The sequence below is a fragment of the Bos taurus genome, chromosome 8, assembly GCF_002263795.3.
Source record: "Bos taurus isolate L1 Dominette 01449 registration number 42190680 breed Hereford chromosome 8, ARS-UCD2.0, whole genome shotgun sequence".
Classification (NCBI taxonomy): Eukaryota; Metazoa; Chordata; class Mammalia; order Artiodactyla; family Bovidae; genus Bos; species Bos taurus.
Window position 1 is genome coordinate 40192699 of NC_037335.1, and position 21058 is coordinate 40213756.

The 21058-nt window shown below is 41.0% G+C and overlaps 1 protein-coding gene across 4 annotated transcripts in view; it reads left to right on the top strand.

The window, feature by feature from the left end:
• Positions 1-294: 294 nt before the first annotated feature.
• The window catches only part of GLIS3 (GLIS family zinc finger 3), a 504978-nt gene continuing 484214 nt past the window's right edge, over positions 295-21058 (top strand). The window contains exons 1-3 of one of the 4 annotated variants that reach the window (XM_059889439.1): positions 921-1008; positions 12684-12813; positions 16544-17030. In XM_059889439.1, the coding sequence (XP_059745422.1) occupies positions 16643-17030 (388 nt within the window). In that variant the 5' untranslated portion in view covers positions 921-1008; positions 12684-12813; positions 16544-16642. Of the gene's footprint in view, positions 1009-12683; positions 12814-16543; positions 17031-21058 lie in introns of all 4 variants that reach the window. The other 3 variants (XM_024996131.2, XM_024996132.2, XM_002689612.6) reach the window with 3 other exon arrangements.

A 21058-nucleotide genomic window follows, 5' to 3' on the forward strand; every position in this document is an offset into this window, starting at 1 on the left:
AACTTGTTTATGCTTTGACATCAACTCTTGTCGAAATGCTGACACTTTTACACGTTAAAAAAAGAACGAGCCAGTTCAACAAATAAGGCCCAATAAGAAGGTGAAGTGTCTCCCGGCTGTTAGCCAGTTCTGGAGTTCTTTGACTCCCAGGGGCACGGAAAGGACTGTGTGCTTGGTCGTGTCGAGAGGGAGACACAGACTCGGCCTTCGAATTGGCCAGCCTGGTGACCAGCGAGCCCGCCCCTCCTTCCCCCTCCCGCGCTCACACTCAGGAAGCAGCTGGCTACAGGCCGGCCTTCGCGGCCGCACACACATCCACTCTCCTCCCAGGCCGCCTCCTCCCTCCCTCCCCCTCTCCCTCTCTCTTCCCCCTTCCCCTCTCCTGCAGCCGCGTCCACACTGCGCCGCCAGGGCAGCCCAGAGCGCTGCGCGCACGGGCACCAGAGCTGGGGCCGCCACCACTGCCCCTCCCCGCAGCCAGGTTCGCTGCCCGCGGCCGTCTAGGCTCGCACCAGCGTTCCCCTGACGGAACCCGCCGAAAGCAATTAGCCAGCATCCCGAACCGGCCCCCAGACGCACCCCAGGCCCAAGGCAAGGATGAGCAAGACGCGTGAGGCACAAAGCCGAAACTCAACTTTTTAAAGATATTATTTGCTTTGTGTGCGTGTGTGTGCGCGCGCGGGGGGGTAGAGGGAGGGGGAAGCGGCAGAATGAGCTGATGCCGAGGGTACAGCCACCCCACTTCTGCCTGCCTCCTCCTCCCCCTAACGCTACTGCCCTAGCACACGCGCGCGCACACACTGCACTTGGGCCGGGTTTCGGCGCTCTGTCCCCCGGCTTGGATGGGAGTTTTCATTTCCGAAGGAGGCAGAGCCAGGCGAGCGCGCTGAAGGGCTGGAGCCCCAAGTTTCTACTCGCCAGCTTTGGCTGCCCGCTGTCACTCGCTCAGGCTGGCCGGGGGAAGGGACCCGCACGCCAGGCTTTGTTGTGGAAATCCCGGGTTACCTGGTAAGTGGATGCCATAGGAACTTTGCTAGTAGGCGAGTTGAGAGAAGCCGGGCGCTTGAGAGTGGGGGAGTTACAACGCTCAGAGATACAAACTAGGGATTAGAAATATTTACACTCTGAGCTGCTGGCGTGGTTTAAGAATGCGGGCACCCCAACACCCATATTCTCTAAATGATCTGTTTACTGAGATAGCGATTCTCAATTAGGAATCAAGCTGTGTTCTTGTCAGTTGCCTAAAAGCATTGAAAGTAGAAGAGGGAAAGGAAATCAACAAGGTTTTAAAGTTTTTCTATTTAGGAAGACTTTTTGTTTTGGGCTTTTCTTCTAAACTAGAGGGTCCAGAAGGCTACAAACTTAGGGCAAGTTACGGTACGCAAGGGCATGGTCGCGCACGCCACCCATGAGTCCCTCCTGAAGGGAAACTTGGGAGAAGTGGGAATTGATGGGTTGACATGAGGTCTCTCTCCCTCTTTCCAGTTCCACGTGCTTGTGGAGCTCTAACGAAGGCTGTTTTCCATGCTGTGTCTCACCCAATTCGCTGTCTCTCCCTATTGCCCAGAGGTCCTCCGGTAAGGGGATACATTAACTCCTTGTGGGGACGGGTCCAGCGACTCGCAGCTGCCAGGTCTTGTAACTAGAACTATAACCCACACCGCAAACTGCGCAGATTCAGACTCTCACACTCCCCACCAGGTTCGTCACCTCGCGTTTACATTTTTATAGGGCTCGACAAAATGTCAGCACTGTTTGGAAAATGTCTCAGTCTCAGGGACTTTGTCCTGCGCAAGACTCCAGTCCCTATAAATGACCCTGTGTGTATTTTGAAGTCGCCCGAGGCCGCTTTCTGGAAAGCGTGAGTGAGCAGCCGGCTTTCTCCTAAACACACACCTTGCCTGGAGCGACACTTCCAACTTACTCACTGGAGCCGACAAGTCACTTCGGTGATGAGGAAGTCACCCAAGTGTCTGGAAAACTTGGCCCTGACGGATTTGTCATCCTATGGATGATTCAATTAGGTACCTGTAGGGAGAAACTTTCTGAAAGGTCGTCTCTGGTTTCCCGGGTCGCACGCTCGACTTCTTGGGGGTGTCTAAGAGGCAAGAAGTGAAAGAACAAGGATTATTAGGACGCTAGCTCGGTGCGGGCTCTGGGCCACGCAGGGCGTGCGGCGCGGGGACGTGCACTCCCGGGAGCGGCGAGCAGGGCTGCGGCTCCCTCCGAATTTCGGCTTGGGCTGGGCAGCGCGCTGGTTTCTGCCTCTTCGGCTTTGCAGTCGCCGACGTCGGCGGCGCGCATTCGGCCCCGACTTACTCGGGACTGCGTTGCACAACAGGAAGCCTGAACGAGTTTGTTTTGTTTTGCTGCGCTCGCTTGCGGACAAGGCCGAGGGTTAGGGGCAGAGGCGGCCAAGGAGTAACGGGGTCGCAGCAGCGCATCCCAAGCAGGGCTCAGTCGCCTCAGCCCCAGACCCGCCCCTCGATCCTTGCCAGAGAGCCCAGGGGCGCGGGCCTTGAATCCCCGCGGGCCAAGATGGGGCGGGGGTGGGGGGGGGTGCGGCGTGGGTCATGAACTGATAAAGGCTGCCGTCTCCTGCCCTGCCTCATGCTCTTCTTCACCCCTCACCACCCGCTTGGTATTCCTCACCCCCTTACTACGCTTTCCCGGGGGCATCATCTGGGCCGTCGTCCCAGCAGTATCTAAACCCAGGGCAGAAGTGGAGGGTACTTCCGGAAATTCGAGACTTGCGGACCCCTCTTACGTAGAAGAGGGATTTGCACTCTCTCCCCACCTATTTCCAGGACTTAGCATCTCTCCTGAGTTTGGGCCTGGGGCTCTGGAGTTTGAGGAGAGGAATGTTCTGCAGCTCCCCCCAGTGGACCAGTTCCCTTTAGGTTGTGGAAAGAGGGAATTCAAGTAAAGACCATAAGGCTAGATGGGGATCTTGGTGATCACCTACAGATGAGGAAACTGAGGCCCAGAGACTTTCAGGAGTTTTGCCCCAGGCTTCAGAGCCAGTTGTCACAGTCTCAGCACTCAAGTTTCCCAGTTCAGAGAGCATTTCTTGGCCTGAAGGTGAACTCAAGACAAATGCAGTCTCATTCTGCCCGTTCTGAAAGCTTTGATGAGTCATGATTTCTGCCTTGGGAGTTAGCCAGACGTCTGTTTCCCTCTGTGTAGCATATCCCCACTGGACCTCCTTTTTTACATAAATGGGGAAACTTTTTTTTTTTTTGGTAAAAGATTGATTTGTTTTGGTTTAAATTTTCTCATTCCTTCTTTTCTTCCTCTTCCAAGTTTTCTTAAGGTGAAGTGTGAAACAGGTGCAACCTGCAAAAGTTTGTAGAAAAAAGATCTGCCACAATGAGTGTTTGAAGCCATTTAGAAACAGGAGTGTGTCATATTAGATGTTATATTTGCAGTTGGGAGCTGTTGAAGTTTAAGGATCACCTTTGAACGCATTACAATTTTCATATGTTTTCACTAGTCGTCTGTGTAGCCAGACTAGCACTAACATTACCTTGAAAAGGAAGAATGGGGGATTTCTTTTCCAGTCACTTTCAAATTCCTTTCCTTATTGGTAGTTGAAGTCCTTTCCTTTGTTGCTCAGAGGACTCAGTAATCTTTCAGTGTGAATAGCTAAATCTAATTGCTGCTCTAACTCCCTCTCCCCTTGGTTCACATTAAGCCAGTTTTAGAGAGCATCTTGTGGCTGGTCCCTGATCTCATCCAAGTTCCTTAATAGTAGTGGGTATGTTGGATATTGAGTACTTGGGGTCAGATGATGTTCTTGGGAGGAAGTGATCATGATTCTGAATAGAAAAAACAACTTTTTTGGGGAGAGGGATGGACTCCAGGGTCCACCTAACGGGTGACATTCCTATTAGGCCAAAATAGGCAGTGTGGGGAGGTTAAATAGCAGCAAATTATGTTTTGTACTAGCCTTGCCTTCATTTACGGAGAAGGCAATGGCACTCCACTCCAGTACTCTTGCCTGGAAAATGCCATGGACAGAGGAGCCTGGTAGGCTGCAGTCCATGGGGTCGCTAGGAGTCAGACATGACTAAGCGACTTCACTTTCACTTTTCACTTTCATGCATTGGAGAAGGAAATGGCAACCCACTCCAGTGTTCTTGCCTGGAGAATCCCAGGAATGGGGGAGCCTGGTGGGCTGCTGTCTCTGGGGTCGCACAGAGTCGGACACGACTGATTTATATGGCAGAAAGTGGTCTTTCCGTCATTTCAGAAGATAGCTTAGTGTTCTCCGTCTTTTTTTTCTCAGTATTCTTTTCTGCTAGTAAATTAATTTGATGACATTCTTTCTGGTGTTGTCTCTCTCATATTGTAGTTATTGATCTCGAGTTGGAATGTTAATTTGTAGTTCTTCCAGAATATATGAGGATTCTTGAGGGAGAGAATTCAGTAAGTGGCATCCTATGCACATTCTCTTCCTTGAAGAAATCATTTTCTGTGTTTCTATAATTATTTTCTGTAGAGATTATTATGAAGAATGCTGAAATGCAAGACTTGACATTTAACTTTCCTCAAAGTTTAGTTGGGTCATAGGCTCAGGACTGAAAATAAAAACACAAACAAATGGCATATAGAAAATCTGTGCAATAAAACTGTGCTGCCTTATGCTTTCCAGGAGGGTTAAATTTACAGTAAAGTCTTTAAAATGACATTAATACATAGTTTGATTAAACTGAACACAACTGAACAAATAGAACATTACCAATACCCTAGAAACTTGACTCTTACTTTCTTCTCATTACTGTCTTCCCCCATCTCTTGCAGCCACTGTGTTCTCCTCAAGAGTAATGACTGCCTTAGCTTCTAACAGATGTAATAATTTTGCCCATTTTTTATGCCTTATGTAAGTGGGGTAATTCAACATGCACTCCTGAGTTTGACTTCTTTTGCTGATATAATAGCCTTTTAGTAGGTCAAATAATTTGGACTCCCCTTTAAAGTTTAGGGAAACAATTTGGCTTGCAGAAATTAGTTGTTCAGGCATTACTTAATATGATAGAGTTAAGGAAAAACACTAATGAAACAGAAGCCCTGTTCTCTATCCTAATGACCGTCTGATTAGGGAGACTAAACAGATATGAGTGAAACCATAAAGTGAAGCCAGCTTAGGGTGAGCCAGGAGAATGCTGAGGAGCAACTTCCACCATGACAACCCAAAATGCATTTGGCAGTCTCTCTGTTAGGACCAACAACCCCCATGACAAAAAAATGCCTGGTCTCAGTACTGAAGTGACTGTATTTATTTTGTGGCTTTCAGCTAGGATTTTTCATTGTTCACGGGTATGCCAAGATAAAGACAAGAATAATATGCCTGTTCAGAAGAGTGGGATAGACTTTTTATGCTGCTTTGTTCTAATAGAGAAAGGAATAGACGAGGAGGAATAGACCAGGAAGCACACAACTGTAATTAAACTGGTTCCACAAGACACAGAGCTTAGGGTTTATGGTCACACCTTACTTAGACTATATTTATTCAGGCAATACATTATAAATATAGGATATGAATATATAAGTATATAATTATATATTGATTTATGTGATAATTTTCAGTATAAATAGCCAGTACAATATGATAAATACAAGTACAATAAATATATGTGCATAAATGTATATGAAAAGTCAATATATATCACATATGTAGTGTGAAAAATATAAATACATAGGTATATCAGGTAATTTATGTACCTATAAGGACTGGAGAGAGCTTGATAAATTATACAGAGTACCAAAACTTAATGAAATTAGAATTTAGACAGGAAGGTGAAACACAGGCAAATAACTATAAGGCAATGTGGAAAGTTATGAATGTTAAAGGAGATGTGTATAGAGTGAAATAGTCAACATTTATCACATCCTTCTAGGTACCAGGCACTGGGCTAAACAAGTAACATGCATCATCTCATTTAATGTTCTGTAATGCTATGAACTAGGTGCAATAGTACAATCCTCACCATTTTACAGATCAGTGATAGAGGTAGATTAAGAGAGGATCAGAGAAAGCCCAAGGTGGGCCTGGAAGGTGACTAGAATCTGGATTTGGGGAAGGAGAGGGCAGAAGAAGGGAGGAAGGGAAGGACCACTCAGGTGGATTCAAAGACAGTGTATAGAATGAACAGAAACAAGGATCCAACCATGTTCTACTTTGGGAACAAAATCAGGAGACTGAGTTGTAAAACTGAGATAATGAAGGCTCTAAGTAGTTGAGCACAGACTTGAAGTAAAGAAAGCTGGTGTGGGGCTAATCGTGTCTGACATGATTTCTTTAGGCCAAGAATGGGAACAACTGCACATTCCTTTGGGTGCACCAAGTCTTGCTGAACTCCAGATGAGCAGATAGGATTACAGTGCAAGATCAGCCCCTGTTCCAGGCTCCTTGATAAAAAGATCAGACTTTCTCAGAGTCGGTTATTTCTGAAGCTCTAAGCCAGATCTATGAAGTTTTGTTTCTAGGCCTGCTGGATACTGTACACAGAAAATTAATCAGATGCTAGGGTTATGTATGATTTCTTGTTATTCCTGTGTGTGAAGAAATGGATTAATGTTTTCCCAACCTTTGCAGTATGACCAATAGATTCCACTTCTGTCTGTAACTGACTGAGTCATTCATGTAGGGCTTCTTTTTTTTTTTTTAAATAAATATGTTGTCATATTGGTTAAGGGCCTAGTCATTGTTGCGGACGTTCATACTTCTGCAGTGATGTCAGTGAACATAATTTAACTTGTATTAAACTTCTGTCTACCAACAGCTAAAAATAGTTACACTGGTTACTTTTCAGCAATAACTAACTACACTGAAGGAAAGAAATCACTCAATTATACATGTGATAGGGATAATTTAATATACTTGAATATTTTGTTTAATGAGTGCTAAATTAAGTTTATTTCTAGAATCTTCCATAGATAGATGTTTATTACCCCTTTGAAAGAATTGTGAGTTTTAGCTTTGCAAATAGCTATTCACATGACTGAGTAATTATTTATGTACACTAGGTGACCAAGAATGCACTTTAATTTGCCATATTTTACAACCTATGTATCTCCTTGTGTGAAAATGGATTTTTTTTTTTTAAATAAAAATCTCCAGCCAGTTACTTTTCTTTTATATTTCTGAAGAAGCCTTTGTGTCTCAAACCATGGCCATGTGGTATTCACTTTTTGCAATTCAGGTAATTAATTCAGTGGTGACATCATTGGGAATGTGTTCATTTTTCCATTTCAAATTCCTCCTCATAGGATCTTATGTTAACTCATAAGAACACGTTTCAAAAAAACTCAGTTCTTAAGGACAGGTAATTTAAACTCCCCCCGCCCCCTTTCACATTGTAAAATTGAAGTTTTATTTTAGGGAAGGTTACCTACCCCTTGCAACAAGGAAGATATAAAATTGTCAATCATCGTGATCTCTGATTCTGTCAGTCAGTCGGTTAACTGGTATTTGTAGAGCACAACTGATCAATTGATACTAAATAAAAGGCAAAGTGAAAGATAACAGCGGTAGGAGTGTGCGTGTTCGTCGCTCAGTCATGTCTGACTCTTTGTGACCCCATGGACTGTAGCCTCCTAGGCTCCTCTGTTTATGGAATTCTCCAGGCAAGAATACTAGAGTGGGTAGCCGTTCCCTTCTCCAGGGGCTCTTCCTGACCCAGGGGTTGAAGTGGGGTCTCTTGTATTGCAGGCAAATTCTTTACCATCTGAGTTTCCAGAGAAGCCCCGGTAGGAGTATAGCTTTGTGCTATTTAATTCTTATTTTCCATAAAGCTAAAAATGTCAAACATTTAGATTTTCTCTTCATTACAGCTATATTATGGGGTCTGTTTTATTTTGGCTGTTTAATTCTGTCTGTTTCTACAGATTTTTTTGGTAGGTACCTGGGCTGGCAGATAGTCTCAATGCTTTTATAACAGTAGCTTTTATGTGTTTTTTGTCTGTAACGCACCAGAAAATATATATTTTTTTATCTTACCCAGAGCACTGTGCATGTAGATATGCAGACATATACACCTGCAAATCTCTGAAATGAAACGATTCTTAACCATTAATATATTTGATGCACATTGATAACTTCTGTTTTATTCTGCTGCTGTTTTACTCTAGTCAGTTCTATTTCATTAAAAAATGTTTCTCCATTAAATAATTGATTTCAGGGCTCACCAGTGGATTTTGACCAATTTGAAAAACAGTACTTTAGAAACAATACTTTGTTAAACATAGATCTGAACTTACAGCCCATATTCAACTTGGACCAATGCTTTGGCCAGGGCATGATGCCTTTCTGAACTTACCTATGTTTGTCTTAAAAATCCTTTTCATTTCAAGTTTGTTCTCATTTTGTGTGTGTGTGTGTGTGTGTTTTTTTTTTTTTTTGCAAATGACTAATGGAATCCCTAACTATCCCCCTCTCTTTTGCTTCTTTTGGTAGGGTCATGCTTTTCTAGAATTTGCTGTACTCATTGGTGAATTCGTGACTGAGGCAAAGTCAATGAAACACTTGTAGGTAACTACTACTAAAAGTAGTGACATTTAATAAGTTAGGGGGATATGAGAGTTGCATAGATGCACTGAAGTGTAAAAAGTAGATTCTAAGAAAGGTTATTGAACTTCTAATATTGTCCTCCAGCAATATTTTCCTGAAGGTCTGAACTTCTAGAAATTTATAATCACTAGCATTGTTTCGACGGAGAAGGCAATGGCACCCAACTCCAGTACTCCTGCCTGGAAAATCCCATGGACGGAGGAGCCTGGTAGGCTGCAGTCCGTGGGGTCGCTAAGAGTCAGACACAACTGAGCGACTTCACTTTCACTTTTCACTTTCATGCATTGGAGAAGGAAATGGCAACCCACTCCAGTGTTCTTGCCTGGAGAATCCCAGGGATGGGGGAGCCTGGTGGGCTGCCATCTCTGGGGTCTCACAGAGTCGGACACGACTGAAGCGACTTAGCAGCAGCAGCAGCAGCATTGTTTCGAAGGTTTTCAATGCTGCTTACGATTTTTAAGTTAGGATTAACTAACTACAGAATAAATTCCTGCATTAGATTTGGTCATGTTTTCCCCCATGCTTTCCCCTTCCCTCTCCCTCCTCCTTTCTGTTCCTCTTCTCCCTCTCCCTTCCTTTTTTTCCTCAGTGTCCTGTCCATATTTACTATCCACATTTTTAGTATCATAGCCACTCATATGATTAAAAAGGCACTGCCAGATATTTTACTCCATAAACTTAGGGGAAGATTATTTTTATTTTTGAGAAAATTTTATATAAAAAGTTAAAATGTTTATCTCTAATTCAGTAGCAAAGAGTTGGAATCACAGATAAAACAATGTCAAGAATTCTATTAAATGGGATCCATAAGTTCATTATATTGTCTTTTTTGAGTGGTCTTTGGTAGAATGGTTTGAATTTCTGAAGGGAACACTGATTTGTCTTCGTACTTTTAATTGAAGTATGGTATAACTCAAAGCTAAACCTCTTTAATTTTATTTTAATGGTGATTATATTGTTTGAGTAATAGCTAAACATCTTAGTATTCAAAATAAATATGTTAATATTCTTACATTACCTATATTAGACCTTGGGAGTGCCCAAGTGGCCATGTGGTCTATATGTACTAACTACCAGGTGTAACCTCCTTGACTTTTCACTCCACATCCTAATGACGTGGAATCATTCCAGCTCTGTTTCTGTGTAACTTCTGTTGTAAATTCTGTGAGTCTGTCAGTCTCACTGTATAAAGTTATGAAACCACAGAAATGATCAGCTATACTTTGTGCTGGTTACTTAATATACTTTCAATTTAGAGAAATGATATTGTACACATCCAGTGCATTTCCTCTATAATATCCTCCAGCTTCACAGGCACATGTTTGCACTTTTCTGTTGTTAAAATTGCAGACAAGAGTAATTTTGATTTATTGGTGACATCTAATATAGCTGTGTTTATATTGTTGCCAATAAAATGACTTACACGATTGGTTTTTGTTTATACAATCTTTTCTGAGGAGTCAGTCACCTGTGTTAGGACAAGGTACATTCTGCTTATTAAAATGAACTCCTGGGATCTAAGAACATTCAGCTCTATCTGTCCTTGATTGAATTGCAAAATGTGCTTTACACTGCAGCCGTGCATGAGAATAACTTATATTACCTATCAGTAGGCTTTTCATTTCTATATTCTTCTGGCTACAAAGCTGTAACTAGAGAAACCCATGGGAATAGCACAGACCTATTAGTGATCAAGGCAGCAATGTTGAAAAGGCAACGTTAATGAAATTATACAATCATTAACCCGAAGGGGAAAAATAAAAGGAATCAATAAAAACTCTATTTTAGATGGTTTATATGTATATATAAGAAGTCAGCTCAGGGGCGATTTGTTTGCTGACCAGTGTTTTGTGTCTCATTATCAGGTTTTCTGTGCAGGGTAAGAAATGCTTGTGGCATAAAAGGAATGGAAAATGTAACAAAGGCTAAATGTAGCCTAAGGAAATGAAATGATGTATGAAAATTAATAATTAACTGGCTCATCAGATGAATTATGACTCTAGATGAGTCTATTAATAATATTAAGTAAGAAAGGGCTTTTGGATGTAAATAGACATTATGGAACTAATATTTTTGGAATTCTCTTGAAGATATGAGTTAACATTGCTTTTTAAAATCTTTTAACCTACAAGGCATAGTGCCTCAAGCGTTGGGTAGAAGGTAGAAGTATGATCTTGTATTTTGATTAAAGTCATAGCTTTTCTAGAAATCTATTGAAATTATCATTAAATGATTTTGTGCCTTGGTTTCCTGAGGAGTTAAGTAATTTCCTCTCTGACCTGACTTACAACAGTGTGTTTTAAGAGTTTTAATGTGGTCGAAAGGAAAGATTTATTAACTTATATTGACTCATAGCAGAATGAGTAAACATTTTCATTGTTTTAACCAATGGAGTATTAAAAATCTACATGTGTTAATATGTCATATCCAAAGTACACCAAATTTATCCTTCTGGATATTCCTTGCTTTTTCTTTCTACTTTTTTTTTTTTTTCTGATGATGCCTGGATTAGTCATTGAATGGAGGACAGAAGAGAAAGTAATACTGGAGAACGTAAGTTTTTAAAGAGAAAAATGCTCTTCCAGTGGAATCCTACCAGTCAGGTTTTGATAGTGATTAGTTGTGATTTTACTTTCTGGCCAAGTATAGGAAATTTTAACTTGGATGTTCATTTTTCAGGGTGAATGTTTTCTTTCAGCACATTGCTGATGTGGAAGCCTCCTATCAGTTCTTGTTTTGATGGAGTTGGTAGAGATTGCTGTTCTTTGTTGCTTTCATATCCACCCAATCCCTTTGATGTAAGTGCCGCAGACACAAAATCTACATATTTGGGCTTCCCTGGTAACTCAGGGTAAAGAATCTGCCTGCCAATGCAGTGGACATGGGTTTGATCCCTGGTCCGGGTAGATCCCACATGCCTCAGGGTAACTAAGCCTGTGGGCAACAACTACTGGGCCCGTGGTCGAGAGCCTGAGAACTGCAACTGCTGAAGCCCATGCGACCTGGAGCCCCTGCTCTGCAAACAGAGAAGCCACCACAATGAGAAGCCCCCACTCACCACAACTAGAGAAAGCTCGAGCAATAACCAACACCCAGCACCGCCAGAAACAGACATGTTTTAGAAAACTACACATTTATCCTTCATCATAGTTAATGAGTACTTTCTATAATCTTCCTTTTCTTAATTATTGGAAAGAACAAAATTTCAAGTGATTATCACCAAATTCTTCATCTTTTGTGGATGAAAAACTGTCCAGAGAAGTTATAAATGGTTTGCCACAAGTAAAACTCAGGTCTCCTAAATTCTCGTTGGGAATGCTGTTTACTCTGACTCAGTGAGGATGGGTTTTTCTTACAAGTTAGTTGTTTATTCCTTTTTTGTTACCAAGTAGGCTCAAAATTACACATGATCATATGACCTAGCCAAAAAGCACATAGAATACTATATAATGTGAATAAACAAATTGATTTTTAAATTCTGGTATCTAATGTTTGAAAAATCTGCTTGTATAATTAATGTGAGAACTGGATTATTTGGCATATTTTTCATACAGTTTATTTTATTTTTGTCTTGAGGCTGGTTTTTCTCAGCTCACACAACATTGACCTATTGGTTTTTCTTTATGGTATTAATCACTTTACTTTCTGGATGTTGCTTTTTTAGTAATAAAATTTAAGTACATTTTTTGTTGTTGTTTTTACTTTCACCCTAAAGCTATTTAAAACAGGAGTGTGATTTATAAAAAATAAAAATAAGATAAATATTCAAGCAAGTTTGAGTTCTTATAACTAAGTTCTTAGTGCTTTAATTATTTTTCCTCTTACAAACTCACCTTCTTAATGGTCTAGTACTTACATGTTTTTATCCACATTTTTGATGAGAATTCCTGCTTGTATATGATCTTACTGCCAGAACTAACTCCTTTATTTTTAAAAACCTGGAAATGGGCACAGTCTGCAAATCTGCAGACACTTGTCACCTGGACCATGGTCTTAGTGACTCATATTTCCAGTCATGTTGTATAATTCTTTATTTTCAACAAATTGCCAATACAATATATTTATTTTGCCTTTTTTTTGATTGGTGCTGAATAAGTGCTTTCTTGTGTAGGGTTCAAAGTGCTTCAGAAAACACTATTTTATCAATGAGTGGAGAATAGATGGCCAATATCATCTGGCAAAGCACAGAGACATTAAATGACTCTTGCCCACAATCAACCAATGAATCAGCAGACCAGCTGGTAATACACTTGAGTTCTTCTAAATGGGTGCAGCAGAAAAGGCATTGGGATTTTTCCAGCATTTAAAAAAAAAAAAATCTTACAACCAGTCTGATACAGGGTTATTTCTTATTGTTTCATAAATAAGCTTAAATGATGCAGGTTTGAATAATCTGCATTGCATTTATTTGTCCCTTCTTGGCTACTGTAGTGGAGGGAAAGATAGGAATGAGACCTAGGATTGTTTCTGAGGACTAGATGGCATTTAAGTATTAAATGTGGTAGACTGATAGAATTATTAGTAGAATGGAGACTTGATAAAGTTAAAGAAAGCATTCTAGACTTATATTGTTGGTGATCTTAGAAGTTCCTCAATACATGGACATATACAGTCAACTTTGCAGAAGGCACAGTGAATGCTTGGCTTGAAAATTAAATACTACAGATTTCCTCCGCTATCTGAAAGTAAAGTGGTCATAGGTCAGCTGAAATGGCATAAAGTTAAGGAGCAATTACTTAGGATACATGTTGCTAAGGGATGTACAAAATAAACTGAGATAAAGTACAGATGCTCACAGACACAGTTTGATGCTATGGAGGCTTGAAGTTGAGATGCTGAGTATTGTTCCTAGGGAAAGGAGATGATGCTACCAATCTCACTGCTCGGGATGAGGACTGCTTCTGTAATAGCCCCCTGCAGAACAAATGCTGAATGATGTTTTTGTTTTTCACTTTTTTTTTCTTTTTTTTTTTTTTAGGTTTCTTTTCTTTTTTTTTTTTTTAAATTTTATTTTATTTTTAAACTTTACAATATTGTATTAGTTTTGCCAAATATCGAAATGAATCCACCACAGGTATACCCACATTCCCCATCCTGAACCCTCCACCCTCCTCCCTCCCCTCCCCTCCCTCTGGGTCGTCCCAGTGCACCAGCCCCAAGCATCCAGTACCGTGCATCGAACCTGGACTGGCGACTTGTTTCATACATGATATTATACATGTTTCAATGCTATTTTCCCAAATCTCCCCACCCTCTCCCTCTCCCACAGAGTCCATAAGACTGATCTATACATTGGTGTCTCTTTTGCTGTCTCGTACACAGGGTTATTGTTTCCATCTTTCTAAATTCCATATATATGCATTAGTATACTGTATTGGTGTTTTTCTTTCTGGCTTACTTCACTCTGTATAATAGGTTCCAGTTTCATCCATCTCATTAGAACTGATTCAAATGTATTCTTTTTAATGGCTGAGTAATACTCCATTGTGTATATGTACCACAGCTTTCTTATCCATTCATCTGCTGATGGGCATCTAGGTTGCTTCCATGTCCTGGCTATTATAAACAGTGCTGCGATGAACATTGGGGTACACGTGTCTCTTTCCCTTCTGGTTTCCTCGGTGTGTATGCCCAGCAGTGGGATTGCTGGATCATAAGGCAGTTCTATTTCCAGTTTTTTAAGGAATCTCCACACTGTTCTCCATAGTGGCTGTACTAGTTGGCATTCCCACCAACAGTGCAAGAGAGTTCCCTTCTCTCCACACCCTCTCCAGCATTTATTGCTTGTAGACTTATGGACTGCAGCCATTCTGACTGGCGTGAAATGGTACCTCATAGTGGTTTTGATTTGCATTTCTCTGATAATGAGTGATGTTGAGCATCTTTTCATGTGTTTGTTAGCCATCTGTATGTCTTCTTTGGAGAAATGTCTATTTAGTTCTTTGGCCCATTTTTTGATTGGGTCATTTATTTTTCTGGAGTTGAGCTGTAGGAGTTGCTTGTATATTTTTGAGATTAGTTGTTTGTCAGTTGCTTCATTTGCTATTATTTTCTCCCATTCTGAAGGCTGCCTTTTCACCTTGCTAATAGTTTCCTTTGTTGTGCAGAAGCTTTTAAGGTTAATTAGGTCCCATTTGTTTATTTTTGCTTTTATTTCCAATATTCTGGGAGGTGGGTCATAGAGGATCCTGCTGTGATGTATGTCAGAGAGTGTTTTGCCTATGTTCTCCTCTAGGAGTTTTATAGTTTCTGGTCTTACATTGAGATCTTTAATCCATTTTGAGTTTATTTTTGTGTATGGTGTTAGAAAGTGGTCTAGTTTCATTCTTTTACAAGTGGTTGACCAGTTTTCCCAGCACCACTTGTTAAAGAGATTGTCTTTAATCCATTGTATATTCTTGCCTCCTTTGTCAAAGATAAGGTGTCCATATGTGCGTGGATTTATCTCTGGGCTTTCTATTTTGTTCCATTGATCAATATTTCTGTCTTTGTGCCAGTACCATACTGTCTTGATAACTGTGGCTTTGTAATAGAGCCTGAAGTCAGGCAGGTTGATTCCTCCAGTTCCATTCTTCTTTCTCAAGATAGCTTTGGCTATTCGAGGTTTTTTGTACACTTTTTTTTTCTTAAGAGTGAAAATCCCTCCTCAAATTTCTTTTGGTTAGTGAAAACGGTTACTAAGATAAATCTTCTGAAAGTGATGTGGCATAAAGTGAACTTTTGAAAAGCAAGGGATACCTGTATTTCTGATTTTCTAAAATGATAAAGAAAAAAGAAAACCCCCTCACAAAAAGTTTACCATGGTTGATATCCTGTGCTCAGTGATTTATGGAACATTCTTTTGGGAGTTGAGTTGGAAATATTCATCTAAGACATTGGATCATAGAAAAAAGGAGGACTCGTCCAGCTGAGGATATCTGGCCGTTACTACTTTGCACCCAGTCTGTATTGTCCAACGTTGGCTTCTTTCCATGACTGTCATGTTTACTTAAAAGAATTCAAATTGTGACTGAGTCTGTCATTTATTGGGAGTAGTGGCACTTAGTCCTTAGTCATGGCATGACATACATTTTGGGGAACTGTAGATCAAGAGAGGAAAAAGCCTTTCTGAATGATTTGTAACCAGGGAGTACTGACACACAGATGGATGATGCTGTCCTGTGGCCACGTCACTGCTTTTGGTTCTCCCTCTGCCACTTGAGAAAAAGGGTGGTAGGATGGCAGATGGCAGCTTTGTGGAACTCCTATCAGTTTACCGTGCGTGGTACATGGCGAACATACTCACCTTGAGAAGGGTTGTTTTGTCCTTATGTTCTCTGTAGAGCATTTCACACAGCCTTATCCTTTTCTAGGATCTTACTGAAAGGTGAGAGTATTGTGATGTTGATTACATTTTCATCCCCATCAACTCAGGATCAATATAGAACTAAGACTCTAATGCTGCTGTAAATATTTAGATATATGAAGCCTTTATGAAATCCCCATGCCTATTTCAAAAAATCTTTTGTTAATCTAGGAACCATGAGAAAATTGCTTTGTTAATGTCCTCACAATCGCATTTAGAGTTTGTATCATCTTTCTGTTTGTTTACTGGAACCTTTGGGCAGCAGTCTTACAGCTCATGAAGGTGATGCATTTGGGTTTCCCAGGATGCACCGTAGCAGTGGAGCAAAGTAAGTTCCATTTTGCGAGCTGGCACCAGTAGATTGGTTATAGTTGCCAAGAGCACTGTATTGAGAACGGTTCAGTGGCAAACAAAACAAAACAATGCAGTGATCCATAATCCATGTCTACCATGAATGCAGGAGGGGAGAGTGCCTGCCAGTGAACCATGTATTCGATAACCATGTTCTACATGAAAGACTGTTTTGCTGAGTGCTTCCTGATATGAATGCTACACAGGTTGAAAACTCATTGTAACTTATTTTCCTTTTTACTTTTAAAAATGCCTGCATTTATTTTTTTAAACAGGCTAATAAACCACACCATGGATAACTTATTGGACTTTGCCTGAAAGGAATCATTAGTGTCATTGGATATTTGACCAACCTGGCTACAGGTTTTTTCAGAATGAATGGAAGGTCATGCAGCATGAATCTCCAGCGGACATCAGGAACCCCACAGGGGCCTGGGATGGTCAGTGGCCAACACATCCCTCCCATTCAAGCCCATTCGGGGACTCCTGGCCCCTCATCCTGTGGCAGCACAACAAGCTCTGCCATTGGAAGCCTTGCTAACAGCCTCCATCTCAAGATGCCCTCAGGAGGAGGGATGGCTCCTCAGAGCAACGTGAATGAGAGCCCCATCCATCTGCCTGCCTTGAGCCCCCGGAGGCAAGTGCTCACCAGTGGGAAGCCACGTTTCCAGGTCACCCAGGCTGGAGGCGTGTCAGGGCCACACACATTAAAGCCAAAGCAGCAGCAGTTTGGAAGCCCCTTTCCTCCAAATTCTGGGAAAGGTAGGATTGTCTTTCTGGGATCTTTTAAAAGTGGACACTGTTGTTTTTCTCTTCCTTGTCTCTTCTCTGCAAGCAAATCCTATGGAAAAATACATGATTCAGTGTCAGGTCAAAGTCTCATAATGATATGTAGCTTCCTAGGAAAGGATGTGAATGTGTACATTTGTGTGAGGACGAGGGCACCACAGTGGTAAATGTATTGTTTCATGGACTGTGAAACAGTTGAAGATGAGATGGAAAGATTGAAAACAGGGAGGTAGCATAAGTGTCATAGAGGAAAACAAGAGCATGTTTAGCAAGACCCTGCCCTCTGGATGCACAGAGCTCCATCTTGTCTTACCAGGAGCTAGATTCTGCAGGCCATGGAGGAGATGGGTGACTGCAGCTGTCATTATGTTAGTTGGATGCTAGAAGAAAGGTGATGTTTGGAAGGAAAAGGATTTAAAGTGGAGAAATTTTAATACCCAATAAAATGAGGAACAGGTACATAAAATGATAAAATATTCTAAGAGCAAAACCTATAATCTTTATAACATAGCTAGTGACAATAGAGAAAGCAGCTAGAAGAGTATATTGAAAAGATGTATGTCTGTACTTGTGGAGAACTCGAAAAACTTGCCAATTTGAGAGAGATGAGTGCAGAGAGAATGCTTCCAATTCAGTAGATTTTGAATTACCATAGCTTTTATTTATTTTTTTTAAATTTTATTTTATTTTTAAACTTTACAATATTGTATTAGTTTTGCCAAATATCGAAATGAATCCGCCACAGGTATACCCACATTCCCCATCCTGAACCCTCCTCCCTCCTCCCTCCCAGTGCACCAGCTGCAAGCATCCAGTACCATGCATTGAACCTGGACTGGTGACTCGTTTCATACATGATATTATACATGTTTCAATGCTATTCTTCCAATTCTCCCCACCCTCTCCCTCTCCCACAGAGTCCATAAGACTGATCTATACATCGGTGTCTCTTTTGCTGTCTCGTACACAGGGTTATTGTTACCATCTTTCTAAATTCCATATATATGCGTTAGTATACTGTATTGGTGTTTTTCTTTCTGGCTTACTTCACTCTGTATAATAGGTTCCAGTTTCATGCACCTCATTAGAACTGATTCAAATGTATTCTTTTTAATGGCTGAGTAATACTCCAGTAGCTTTTATTTTTTAACCATAGATTTTGAATTAATTGTCAGAGAATAACAAATTATTTGAATGACTTGCTCTGTCTAGAAACTGATGTTGAGTTAACGAGGTTATATTGCTAATGATATGTGTATCGGGGCTAGAAAAAGGAGCATGTATATTATGCAAAGCATAGCTTTGTTATATAGCAGAGCATGATTATATTTTCCTCTAGATATTTTTACCATGTATTTTTAAATGCCTATACTCAGTGTTTATGCATGTGCATTCTCAGTCATGTCTTCCTCTTCCCAACCCTATGGACTGTAGCCTGCCAGGCTCCTCTGTCCATGGGATTTTCCAAGTAAGAATACTGGAGTGGATTTCCATTTCCCCCTCCAAGTGTTTATACCACCAAATAAAATTACTAGCAGCCTTGTAAGTGGCTATTCACCTAGTTAGCTCATAACTTAGCCAATTATGATGAATAATGGTGTATATCAGGCAGGTAACCCCAAAGTTGTTTGTTTTAGTGTCTGTGTATTTCTGAGTATGGAAAAGTTGATATAAATGGATAGATTAAAAAAACCTGAACATATGTGTAACTTTTTTTCTTTTCTTTTTTACTTATTTATTTTGGTCTAGGTTTGTTTTGAGTTGTTTTATTTCTCAGAGCTAACCGATATCTAGTGTAAGTACAGGAAAACTTTCCCTGGGGGCTGCATCCAGAATAGCTCTGCCATTGTTGGGTTGCTATGTTCATGGCATGGCAAGCTGAGCTTCTTAATGTCAAGCTCGTGTGTTTGTATTTACAGGGGTTGAGGCCCAGTACAGTCTTTCAGCTCGTGCTTGACTAGTGAACTGTAGCTTGCTTTTATATATATTTGTGTTTGAAATCCTGACTTGCAGGAAATAGTGGTGATAATATTAAAAACTTGTGCTTATTATATAATAACTTAGCATGTGTTAGGCATTGTGTTAAGTGCGTTCCAATGCATAGTCTCAGTTATTCCTCACAACACTCCTGAGATGTATGCTATTGTTGAATAACTGACAAAGGAATTAAAGTCTAGAAAAAAATAAGTAACTTAAGCCTTGTCAGGCAATAAGGAGTTTGAGAATATTACTTTGATAGTGACTAGATGCGTTTATAATTATAGTCATAGTTGATAAAAAAAAATGTTTCAAGTACTTAAGGAATAACAAACTCTCAGGGCCAGTTCATCGTGGAACTCATGTAGAAATTAGCACTGCTTCCTGATTCTCCTCTTTTTGATTTTCTGGCTCCTTGCTTAACTTCCAAGCTTGCAGTGTCTTTTCTAGATCTGCATGATTGGGGCATGCAGGGACAGGGGTAAGGAGTTGAGGACAACTGAATTTTTATTCTCCCTCACCTTACAGGTTGGATACCACTAGTGGTCTGGATGTTACCAGGAGTGGCTTGTTGTGTCCCTTTCAAATCTTGGTTGATAGTTTCTAAACTAAGCCAATAACTGAGAATGGTGATCTGGAACTGTTTGAACATCATCCAGTCATTTGTTCTACAAATATTTATTAAGCATATGTTATGGGTGAGCTACTGTTTGGGGGATTTGTTGCTGTTCAGTTGCTAAGTTGTGTCCAGCTCTTTGAGAGCCCACGGACTGCAGCATGCCAGGCTCCTCTGTCCTCCTCTCTCCCCAGGGTTTGCTCAAATTCATGTCCATTGAGTCGGTGGTGCTATGTAACCATCTCATCCTCTGCCGCCCTATTCTTCTTTTGCCTTCAATCTTTTCCAGCATCAGGGTCTTTTCTAATCAGTTGGCTTTTTGCACCTGGTGGTCAAAGTATTGTAGCTTCAGCTTCAGCATAAGTCCTTCCAATGAATATTTAGGGTTGATTTCCTTTAGAGATGACTGTGGCTTAGATCATGAACTCATTATTGCAAAATCCAGACTTAAAGTGAAGAAAGTAGGGAAAACCGCTATGGACGGAGGTTCATAACATTGTACAGGAGGCAGTGACCAAAACCATCCCAGAGAAAAAGAAATACAAGAAAGCAAAGTGGTTGTCTGAGGAGGCTTTAAAAATAAATTAGAAAGAAGACAAGTGAAAGGCAAGGGAGAAAGGGGAAGATACACAACTGAAAGCAGAATTCCAGAGAATAGCAAGGAGAAATAAAGAAGAGCTTCTTAAATGAATTTTAGGGATGTGATAGGCAATAAAACATAGTTCTGGCCCTTAGGGAGTTGAGAATTGAAAAATAAATGAACATTTAAAATAAAGCGTGGTTGAGGGAGATAGGGCAACATTTGAAGGGGTTCCCAGACTGAGCTTGAAAGGTGGATCTGGGAGAAGAGTAGGGTATCTGGACAGATGCCTAAAGAATGAGGGGCTAACTTTACAATCACAGGAGAGTATGTCCTCTGTGTGTGTTTGTGTGTGTGTGTGCGCGCGCACATCCACATGCCTGTGAAGGGACAGGGACTATCTGGAATTTGCTCTGGGTAGAGAGAAAAGCATGCTCAAAACCTGGAGGGGAGAGACCATAGTCCATTTCGTGGACTTCTGTCTGGTTTCACATTGAGGGGAGGTGTGGAGACCTGGGTAAGAGATGAGGCTGGAAAAGAATAAGCAGCAACCAGGTGAAGGGTCATGAGTGACATACTAAGGAGTTTGGATCTATCTCGAGGGTACTGGCAATCTGTGGAAGGATTTAACCTTGGGGTTGATGTGATAAGCTTGAGACTGACATCTCCCCCTGACTTTGCCACTGCTTTCCCGTGCACTGTTGACAATGTCATGATCCAGAAGGATAAGTGCCAAAGAACTTGTGACTCTGTGGGTGTATTAGAGTTTTTCAGAGACACAGAACCAATAGGAGGTATATCTATTTATCTTTCTATATATTGCCAATA